We start from the raw sequence: 10864 nt of genomic DNA, 5'->3' as shown, positions 1-10864 counted from the left end.
AAGACATAAGTATACCAAGTTTGCAGTAGATACCACATTGGGAAGTGGGTTAAATTGAGTTACAATATTTGAGGGTACGACAGCAACAACAACGTGAGTTAATAGAAAGCGTGTAGTAAAAACTTGTTGCCTTCACTGTCCAAGGGCTCAAGCCGCCCTCATCCCACCTCGTCACCCCCCACTCGCCCTGCTTAGATTGTCACTCACCACTTACCCTCACCTCGTCACTCCCCACTCCTCACTCGCCCTCAACCCCCACTCAGCCTCAAACGAGCACCTGGTGTGATGTGTAAACGTCGCCACTGGGGAGACAAAGGCGGTCGGGCGTGGTGCTGGCTACGGGACTGCGAGGCTCTGGATCTCGATGCAAGTTCACGGTGCTCGTTGAGAGCCCTCGAGGCCGCCGCTTTGTCGCCGGCGAGACGACAGCGCCCCCCGGTGGTGGGAGACGGCGTGGCCACAGCCCCGCAGAGACACGCCGGGAGACGCGCACAGCGCGCCTCTGCGAGACTCTGGGTCTATGTGTAGTGACATAGAATGGTCACTACTGTGTCGGCCTGTACGAGGGCTGGGGGCCCCAAGGGGGTGCCTGGGGGGTCACGTGCTGGAGGGATCCGGACATTCCCAGAGGTGGGGGAAGTGAGGCGTGTCCTGGGGAGGGAGGCGTGGCCTGGAGAGAGCCAGCCACGCCAGGGCGGAGCCAGCCACGCCAAAGGAGATATAAGCGTGGTGTGAACGCAGAGCGAGGCTGTTGTACTGTACTCCAAAGTGAAGACATCATCGGTCGTCAAGTCCCGAGTCGTCGTCCTGTGTCGTGTTCCAGAGTGTTAGTGAGTTGAGGAAGGTGGTCACCACCTTATGTACCGTGTTATGTTACGTACTGTTTAATAAATAGCGTTGCCTCCAAGCTGCGTGTGTGCACATAATTCGAACCTACTACATATGCACAGCACACACACACAGCACTCTCACAGCACTCGCACACACAGCAGAGGTCGCAAACGGGTTTTGATTCCTTACCCGTACCTGTACCCGGCCGCACCAGGGTCGCAAACGGGTACCCGTACCCGGCCGTACCCGTATCCTACCAGTACCCGGCCCGGCACGGGTAGGGTACGGGTACCTGATTGCGACCTCTGGGATGAAGCCATGTTGCAGGCGCGGGTGGGTTGATTCTAGGAACTTGAATTGTGAGAAGAGACGACGTTGGGAAATGAGTGACAAACAGTTACTTACCAGTGACTCACGGTCTACCCGTACCCGGCCGCACCAGGGTCGCAAACGGGTACCCGTACCCGGCCGGGTACGAGTAGCCGGGTATCGGGTAGGGTACGGGTATCAGGTACCCGGTTGCGACCTCTGCTCTGGGTCTTTGCGGATCGTTAGTGCGAGTCTGGCTCTCACAATGTGGATCTGTGGCTCTGCCCAAGTCCGTGGCTCTCCGAGGGTCTATGGGTCTCTGTGCGAGTCCACAGAATTCTATGGATCTCAGAGTTCATGGCGCTATGAGGGTCTACGTGGGAGTCTATGGATCCCCCGCGTGATTCTATGTATTTCTGCACGAGTCGATGGTTTCTACAGATCTCCGTGTGACTCTATGGGTCTGTGTGCGAGTCCCATGCCTCTCCGCGTGCGAGTCCACGCGTGCCGAGGTGGAGACCCCACGCAGAGCGCGCGGCGGAGAGCCGCACCTCGACTCCCAAGACAGCCCCAACACTCCACACCATCACCACCGCCACTCTACACAGACCCCCACCCCCACCATTATTGCAGAGATGCCACTCGCATGAATGACGCTGCAGCGTAGACACAAACTTTTAATGTTTTATTACGTCACATGCATCGTCATGTACGAATATAATCTGTGGATGTGAATGGAAATCTGTGGGGTCGTCGCATCTCGCCAAGATCGCGAGGCTGGCTTTGGTGGGAGGGGAGGGGGGGGAATTGATACAGCAGTGGACCGATCATGGCCCACTGTTAATAACGGTGAGGATGACGTCACGCCTGCGATTATGACGCTCCCACTGCCACGTTCCCCTTGCAGCAGCAGCACAGGGGCAGCTGCCACCAGGGGAGGGGGTCCCCCCCCCCCCCCCGGGGCTAAAGACCACAGGTGGGGGCCATTGGGATGGTCGATATGAGAGGCGACGACGACTCGGCGACGTGGCAGAGCGAGGGAGCCCCCGCACGTCAAATCCCCGTTTCCTGACGTCTGTTAAACGTTGACCGGCGTCGTGCCCCCACTCCCCACGCTGCATCTACCACGTGGTGAGATTGGCGATCACGTGTTGTCCATCAGACACGATGTAGTCCCTCAGCCCTGCGCACAGCACCACCACCACACAGACGGGGGGGGGGGGGGGGGTCAGTTGCGTGATCCGGGTCGAGCCAAGAGAAATAAAAGGGGGGCCGCAGTGGCTATGAGATGTTAATTACCTCGCCTGGTAGGCAGCAGGTCGTGAGTTAGATCCCGACCCTGACACCTGCTGTATATTTTGAGTTTGCGTCACTCATCATCACGGTGGCTATGAGATGTTAACTACCTCGCCTGGTAGAAAGGAGGTCGTGAGTTCGATCCCGACCCCAACTTGCAGGATGGAGGAGTCTCATTTCGCGCGAGTGAGCGAGTTGGGTTGTGTGTGGGTGAGCGAGATGGCGAGCAATTGGTTGAATGAGTGAATGAGTGGGTGGGTGGTGGAGCGAGCGTGTGCAGGCGAGAGTGGGCGAGTGATTGGGTGGGTAGGAGGATGAGTGTGAATGAGGGCGCGAGTGAGATTGGTGTTCAGTGGCCGGGTGACAACTCGAGAGCGAGAGAGACACCAGGACAGGAGACGGAGGAAGATCGACTCTGGGTTGGTTCTCCCCAAAAGACGACTAAAGCAGCAACAAACCCCCACACGAAACAAAGTTCAGCAATCAGCACAACAGCGAAACACTTGAGGGTAGTGGCTTGAGATGGGAGAGCCTCCCCGTTCACACAGTTGGTAGCGCAGACAGTCCTGGAGTCTTAGTTTAAACAATGTGACGCTTTAATTTTACCAGGTAGAGAGCCCACGGAGATATTTCCTCCTTTTCAGAAGCGACGTGGCTATCAAAATTATAGCTCAACCAAGTGGCTTATCCTTGTGGAAATGTGTAGCAACAGACAAATCACCTAAACAAAGCACGTCGATTCGAAATTGGGGGAAAGAAAAACAGACGACCCGAATAAAAGTCGAGTCTGAACCACGGGGAGGGAGACGCAGAATCTCTCAAAATCCAGGAGATGGAACCCACGAGACCTCCTGCACACCAGGCGAGGGAGACGACATCTCACGGCATCACGGCTCAAGCCGCTCGGCACTCCGTTGGAGTCGTACGCGGCTGGAATCAGCTGCCACTGGGGGGGCTGCCCCCTCGGCTAGAGGCCTCACGGCAGCAATCGCAGTGCCACCCCGAACCGGTGACCCCCCCCTTCCCCCCATGCCCCGAGGCGGCCAACGGCTCCTCACCTTTGTCCAGCGGGGTGCTGGGAGCATCCAGCAGCTGCCAGTACTGGTGCAGGGCCGAGTCCGCCACGAGTCCGTTCACCTCCACCAGGTACGGCCCAAAGCTCGACGGCTTGGTCTTGAAGCTGTGCACCACCACCACACACACACACCACACACCAACCTCACCACCCTCCTTACTCCCTTCACCACCTCCATCGCCTTACCTCACTCACCTCCTCTCACCCCTCCCCCCCACACCTCACCCACTCCTACCCCCCCCCCCCACACCTCACCACCCCCCCCCCCCCACACCTCACCACCCCCCCCCCCCCACACCTCACCACCCCCCCCACACCTCACCACCCCCCCCCCACACCTCACCACCCCCCCCCCCCCTCTCCCCTCACCACCCCCTCTCCCCCCCCACACCTCACCCCCCCCTCCCCACCTCCCACTCCCCACCTGAATTGGAGGGCGTTCTGTGCCTGGGCGGCCTCCAGCACGCGTAGGAGGTTGGAGCCGCTGGGCACGGTCACGTGGACGCTGTTGTTGAAGGTGTGGCCCAGGCCGTCGGTGGCCGTGTAGGTCACGCCGATGGGCCACGACGAGTTGCTGGCGGGCGGGCGCAGCGTCAGCTCGCTGCGCAGGTCGTGGACGCTGTCTGCAGAGCAAGCGGCAGAACAAAATCGCTCTCGTGACACCGCAGGTTGACCACCACCATTCACATGGTGCAGCAGGGTGACCACCACCACCATTTACAACCCCAAGTGCCAATTGTCCCTGTGCATTGCCTACCATTGACCACAGCCACGCACCTCACCATCTCTACACCCCCCCCCCCCCCCACATTGTGCCACGGAGGCCCCACCCAGGTGCGCTCACCGTCGTCACCCACGCAGGTGATGCCCGGCACGGCCAGGTAGGTGGTGCCCAGCAGCGCGGGCAGCAGCTGGGCCAGGGCCCCAGGGGAGGCGTTGAACTCGCCGGCCACGGCGGCGGCGAAGAGGAAGGTGCGGGAGGCGTTGCCTCCGTCCCAGCCGCTCACGTTCACCCCGCTCCCTTGGGCAGCCTGCAGAGCCTGGTGGGGGTAAGGGGGGGGGGTGTTTGACTGCTGTGCCAGGCTAGGTGCAGGAGGTGGTCACGGGAGACCCTGCAGGTGCCATGGGTTGACCGAGACGATTTGCAGACACCACCTGTGCCCCTACTATGCTTTAGCCACCCCAGCGCTCCACTCGTTGTTGCGAGCATCACTCCTCTGCCCTCCGTTGTTGGCCAGTTGTATCCTTCACAAGCCTCCTGCATACAGGCCGATCTTGACACTGCTGGTATCGTTTATCGGCAAGTCCACTCGGCTCCACATTCTTCTGTCAGCCTATGCCGTGCCCGGTTAGCCCCCTTTATCCAGCCAAACAGAAGCTGCTTGGGGCACGCAGTGGATGTGCATGTGGGCTACATGCCCCAGCCTGCCGGAGGAGCTCACCAATGGGACCGTCCAAATCTTTCAAGGATATGCGAGCGGTTCAGACAACCCAGCCTGGTTAAACCCAGGATGGATCGGAGGCAGGCCAGCCTATATGTTTCTAACCAGCGCAGATTTTCCATTGGGGGGTAGAGGAGTTCGTAACACTTTATGTAAGCTACAGGCCAGGTAGTTTCCACACATCGTTATGCAGCAGATGAAAAGAGATTGCCACCCAACCGATTCTGAGTGAGAACTCTGCTGTCAAACTAGAGCTTGTCATGAGCACACTGCCCAATATGGCAAAACTCCACTATCTCTGGACAATTGCCCCATAAACAATGGAGAGTTGAGCAGGCAGAGTGTTGAACTTCTTTCGCACCGTATGTAGCCAACTTTGCGAATCAGAGGTGCGAGCTTTGGTGCAGCTGAGGCACACTCCATGTTTAGCAGTAGAGCCTCCAACTCCTCCGAGTGAGCAGCAAATCACCAATCATCAGTATACATAACATGGTTAACTAATAGGGAGCTATTTTCTAGACCTTACTCGGGCATCGATCAGCCTTCTATTGTATTTGTACCAGATGGAAATTGCTCCAGTACAGCCACAGAACGCTTCTCCAACTACGTGGTTCCAAAAAACGTTAAATAATGTCGGAGCATGTAGACATCCCTGTCACACCCAAGGTGAACAACGGCTTCGACTCCTGGCCAAATCGTTATACCCGGGCTCTGCCCACCATCATGAATGTCCTTAATCGTTGTGAGCAGAGTCAGAGTCTCATAAAGCACTTGCAATAAATACGCCATGGCTCGGGGTTGTTATAATATTGGCCTTAGCCAGGTCAATAAAGCAGAGGCATAGAAGGCATCCAACTAATCGGGTTTGCCTGCATTCCTCCACTGATATTCACCTGTGGTGGGGGCATAAGCCACTACCACCATTCCTTGCTTCCCAACCATGGGGAGTAGAGCCCACTACTCACCGCCACGCTCCCACACCCCCTTCATTGTTCACAAGAGCCACCTCGCCGTTTCCTTCCCCCAGCGGAGGAATGTCCATCCCTCAGTGACTAGACTCAGATCCCAAATGGCAATCAACTGAGACCACAGCCCCCCCACACCAGCTAGTCCCCCCCCACCAGCTCCCCCCCCACCAGCCCCCCCCCCACCAGCCCCCGCCCCCCCCCACCAGCCTCCCTCCCACCACCTGCACGGCGAGGGCGGTGCTGTAGATGTTGCCGATGGCTCCGTTGCCCGAGCGCTGCCCCAGCAGCAGTGTGGCGAGGCTCTGGGCGGCCGCGGCCACGGCAGCGGCGAGCGCGGGGGGCCCCAGGAGCGGAGTCCCCTTGAGGCACGACAGCGCCACCAGCGCCTGGGATGCCTCGTCTGGGGGGGGGGGGGGGGGGGGGGGGGGTGATGCTCGCTCAGCTGCCCACGCCTCGCTCATCCAGCCCCTCCGTATTGCTCTCACAAGTGGCAAAGATCACCCCCCATACCGCCTACAGAGGCTCGTGAGCCCAGCGCCGTGAGCAAGTGGCAGCACCTATCAAGTCCAGCAACAACGCCATGCTGCCTTCGACTCCGCAGTGGTGATGTTTATTAGACACCACAGCAGGTGACGGATTTAAAGACCAAACGAACCTAGGGGACGCCCAGGATCGGTTCGGATGCGCCACCGATGGTCGTTCCGCGAACGGGGATCATCCAGCGCGGTGCACACCGCCCGCTGCTCTGCCCCTCACCTGGCACATTACTCGCCGCGCGCTCACGGCAGCCCCGTGTCTCCTCAAGAGCCCAAGCTCGCTCGCTCTCGGAGCGATGCTCGTCCACAGATCCCCCCTGTAGGTCCTGCAGCATTGGCCCAGCTCAAAATCACTCGCCGAGCCACTCGCTCACCGATGGAGTGGGGCCCGTCGCCAGACCCCTGGAGCAGGGCCCAGCTCGCGAGCTTCTCCACGACGTCGGGGTCCACGCTGGCGTTGAGGATGCACAGCGCCTGCGTGGCGAGCGCGTACTGGTAGTAGGTGGTGAGCGGCCGCCCTGCCAGCGCTGAGGGTGGAGAGCACAGAGGGGGGGGGGGGGTCCACCACTGCCACGGACACCACGGCCACCACCACTAGAACCACTGCTACGACCCGGCGAAGTCACCTCCGACAACGTCGCCCCAACTACGTCGCCACTACATCACCCCCCCCCCCCCACGTGTCCCCACGTCGCACCAACGCTGCGCCGCTCCTCGTCGAGCAGCTGGTCCAGGATGCCGAGGAGGTCGACGCGGACCCAGCCCAGGCGCATGGCCTCCACGGGCAGGCACGAGGCCCTCAGCGCCAGCACCGCCAGCGCCAGCTGCCCCGACGAGACGGCCACGTCGCGTTGGGGCCGCTCGTCCGGGTCGGTCACCTGCCCCGGGCAGCTGTGCGACAAAATCCCATCGCCCGCGTTAGAACGGCGTCTGTATGTACAACTTCTTTCGCACCATACGTAGCCAAATCGTGTTAGTTGAGAGGTGTGGAGGTGGGATGGGGGGGGAGGGAAGCACAACAAGAGAAGACGATCTCAAGACAAAAGTAAGAGGAGGTTTTACCCATTCTAGCAATCAAACGGGGGTTGTGTTAAGAAGTTCAAACACCGAATGGAACCTGGGAGTGGTGGCGGTCGGCGCTACGCTGCCCCGGTGAACCCGGCTACGTCCCGAGGTTCCGATTCTCGCTCACCGCCACCAACACCGGGTGACGATTCTCTGAACCGGTCCTGGCCCTCCCCTAGGTCGACTCGGCCTCAAACGAGTACCTGGGTGGAGCGGCGTGTACAATCATTGCCACTGGGGAGACAAAGGTGGCCGGGCTCGGTTGCCGGCCACCCACCCCCTCACATACCAGTGCCGGCCTTCATAAAGTGCCGACACTCACCAACGGCACTTGCCCCAACAGGTCGTTAAGGCTATACGGGGGATCTTTATCTTTGGAACCTGCGGTCGAGGTGCAGATCACCGAGGCGCGCCAGCAGCCGCTTGAGGAAGGAGCGCTCCATGCGCAGGTTGTGCACCGGTGCCAGGCGCAGTGCACACAGCACCGTGGGGTCGAGCAGGAAGCTCTCGTCCGAGGGTCGCGTCGAGTTGAGCAGCACCTTGACCACGGCCAGGACCACGGCCGAGTCGGCCACCGGTGCCGCTAGGGGGAGGGGTGGGGGGGGGAGCCAGGAGGGGGAGGGGTGGGGGAGGAGGAGGTGGGGGGGGGTCTCAGAGCACCACCTGCAGCAGCTCGCCGTCGAACAACAAAGGCGGTGGGCACCGGCTTCTGTGGCCGTCTGGAACGCTCTTGCTTCTGATAATAGGAAGACATTGGGAGCAGTGCACTTTCCAATCATCGCCGAGGTCGACAAACTCGTTTCTTTAGAGCCGCTTTACGCGTTTAGTTTGTGGTGGTCCCCCCCCCCGCACCGTAGGGTTGGTTACGTACGGTGAGAAAGAAGTGGAACACACAGTAGCGTAGTGTGGGTGTGTGTGTGTGTCTCTGTGTGCGTGTCTGTGGTGTAGCGGTTAGCGCGCTGTGCTATGAACCTGGTGTCCCGGGTTCGATTCCTGCTCACGGCCAACACCAGTGACGATTATCTGAACCGGTCCTGGGCCTCCCCTAGGTCGACTCAGCCTGAAATGAGTACCTGGTGCGATGTGGTAAACATCGCCACTGGGGAGACAAAGGCGGTCGGGCGTGGTGCTGGCTACCCACCCCCTCGTGTACCGTTATGGCCTTCATAGGTGCTCGCTAACAGCACTTGCCCCTCCAGTCTGTTAAGGCTATATGGGAGATCTTTGTCTTGCCAAGGGGCTGTGTTAAGCGGCCTCGACCAATCCTGCAGGAGCCGAGCGCGGGGATTTTCCGGTGCAGCCGAGCGAGGGTGAACAAAGATGTAAAATAAACTCAGCCAGGTGCGGGAAAAGTACGGAAAACCGGTGACACCGGCTGGGTGAGATAACACCACCACGCCGTGTTCATCATCCACCATCACCACCACCACCACCACGCCGTGTTCAGCCACCACAATCACCACCACGCAGTGTTCATCCCCCCCCCCCTCTGTTACCGGCGACGGAGCTGTGCAGGACAGCGACTGCCGCCAGCAGCAGCAGCAGCGCCACAGCGTGACCAGGGCGAGCCATGGCGAGCGAGCGGTCTCCTCTCACTGCAGAGACACCACGCAGAGACACGGGCACAGACAGAGACACCGAGAGTCACTCACACAGACACCACAGAGACACGGGCACAGACAGAGACACCGAGAGAGAGATTCACTCGCGACCATTACACGGCCACACGAGGTATTTTTGCCGTTTGCGTTTAGATTTCGACCTAGGAGAGAACCCGTTCGGATATTCGCCACAGTGCGAACGCGTGAGGCGTTCACCCCCGATAAATTAATAATTCATTTGCCCCCCCCCTCTCCCTCCCGGGGTAATCATCATCTCCAGGGTCCATCCACTGCTGGATGGAGATCAATGTGGTGACGAGGCGGTCTCCAGCCTGCGCGTGCTCTCCAATCCACGTGTTCCCAATCTAATTTCAGTCTCCGATTTAAACGAAACGTCGAAATGTAAACGTTCGAACTCGACTCGAATATTTTATTATTCGCGTGTTGGGGATTGTTTATAGCGGCAGACAACAACAACCTGAAGCCTGCATCGCAGACTCGACTAGAGCGACTTTATTAGTCACCTGGGGATTGTTGATAGCAGCAAACAACCTGAAGCCACGATTATTAATGTGCAGGAGAGAAACGGGAGCAGGAACCCTGCAGACAAACCCAGGCGCACCGTGGGTAGCGAGACCCACACAGACTGCAGGTTCGAGTCGTTTTGGTTCGCAGGTCACCTCCGAACCATAACAACTGGAACCTGCAGCCCCCGTCCCAGTCTCGCGTTACCGCTGTTGCTGCACTCATCACAGCGCTGACGCAGATTCGTCATTAAACTCACCACAATTCAGCAGCAGCGGCGCCGGTAAGTAGCCAGAGGCAGCAGCAGCAGTGGAGCGAGCCTGACTGTGGAGAGAGCGCGCGCGCAGCAGCAGCAGTGTAGTGAGCCTGACTGTGAGCACAGCGGGCCCCGCGCTCCCCGCTATTTAAGCTCCCAGGGGTGCGGCTCCGGCACGCCCACAACGAGCGCTGCCGCGTGCACACCTCCACCTGCGGGGGGGGTGGGGGGGGGAGTGGGGTGGTGGGGGTGGTAATTGGGGAGTGGGGGGGTGGGGAGTGGGGGGTTGAGGGTGGGGAGTGGAAGGGTGGGGAGTGGGGGGTGGGGGGTGGTAATTGGGGAGTGGGGGGTGGTAATTGGGGAGTGGTGGGTGGGGGTTGGGGGAGTGGGAGGGTGGGGAGTGGGAGGGTGGGGAGTGGGGGGTGGGGGGTGGTAATTGGGGAGTGGGGGGTTTGAGGGTGGGGAGTGGAAGGGTGGGAGGTGGGGAGTGAGGAGTGGGGGGTGGGTGGAGAGTGAGGGGTGGGGAGTGGGAGGGTGTGGAGTGGGGGGTGGGGAGGGGGGGGGTAGAGGTGGGGGGGGGTAGAGGTGGGGGGGTAGAGGTGGGGGGGGTAGAGGGGTGGGGGTAGAGGGGTGGGGGTAGAGGTGGGGGGGGTAGAGGGGTGTAGAGGTGGGGGGGTAGAGGGGTGGGGGTAGAGGTGGGGGGGGGGGTAGAGGTGGGGGGGGGGTAGAGGTGGAGGGGTAGAGGTTGGGGGGGGGTAGAGGTGGGGGGGTAGAGGTGGGGGGGGTAGAGGTGGGGGGGTAGAGGTGGGGGGGGTAGAGGGGTGGGGGGGTAGAGGTGGGGGGGGTAGAGGTTGGGGGGGTAGAGGTGGGGGGGTAGAGGTGGGGGGGGGTAGAGGGGTGGGGGGGGTAGAGGTGGGGGGGGGTAGAGGTGGGGGGTGCAGTGATTCTAGCGCTGCGCTA

The 10864-nt window shown here is 60.3% G+C and overlaps 1 protein-coding gene across 1 annotated transcript; it reads right to left on the bottom strand.

The window, feature by feature from the left end:
• Nucleotides 1-1825: 1825 nt before the first annotated feature.
• LOC144953307 (cobalamin binding intrinsic factor-like) lies at nt 1826-9983 on the bottom strand. Its single transcript, XM_078883877.1, has 10 exons — nt 9908-9983; nt 9019-9117; nt 7904-8105; nt 7155-7348; nt 6832-6984; nt 6143-6321; nt 4356-4551; nt 3936-4134; nt 3495-3616; nt 1826-2323 (listed from the first exon to the last, which is right to left on the bottom strand). Exons 2-10 carry the CDS (start codon nt 9092-9094, stop codon nt 2262-2264), a joined length of 1383 nt encoding a protein of 460 aa, XP_078740003.1. The 5' UTR covers nt 9095-9117; nt 9908-9983; the 3' UTR covers nt 1826-2261.
• Between the last annotated feature and the right edge of the window lie 881 nt (nt 9984-10864).

This window comes from Lampetra fluviatilis, chromosome 73 (assembly GCF_964198595.1).
Source record: "Lampetra fluviatilis chromosome 73, kcLamFluv1.1, whole genome shotgun sequence".
Classification (NCBI taxonomy): Eukaryota; Metazoa; Chordata; class Hyperoartia; order Petromyzontiformes; family Petromyzontidae; genus Lampetra; species Lampetra fluviatilis.
This window is presented reverse-complemented; position numbering and strand designations above follow the sequence as displayed.

Coding starts and splice junctions, on each gene's coding strand:
- LOC144953307 (XM_078883877.1), bottom strand. CDS start 9,094: ATGGCTCGCCCTGGTCACGCTGTGGCGCTGCTGCTGCTGCTGGCGGCA. Junction 6,985..7,154: donor CGAGGAGCGGCGCAGCGTTG/GTGCGACGTGGG, acceptor CTCCACCCTCAG/CGCTGGCAGGGCGGCCGCTC. Junction 3,617..3,935: donor CAGAACGCCCTCCAATTCAG/GTGGGGAGTGGG, acceptor GGTGGTGCACAG/CTTCAAGACCAAGCCGTCGA.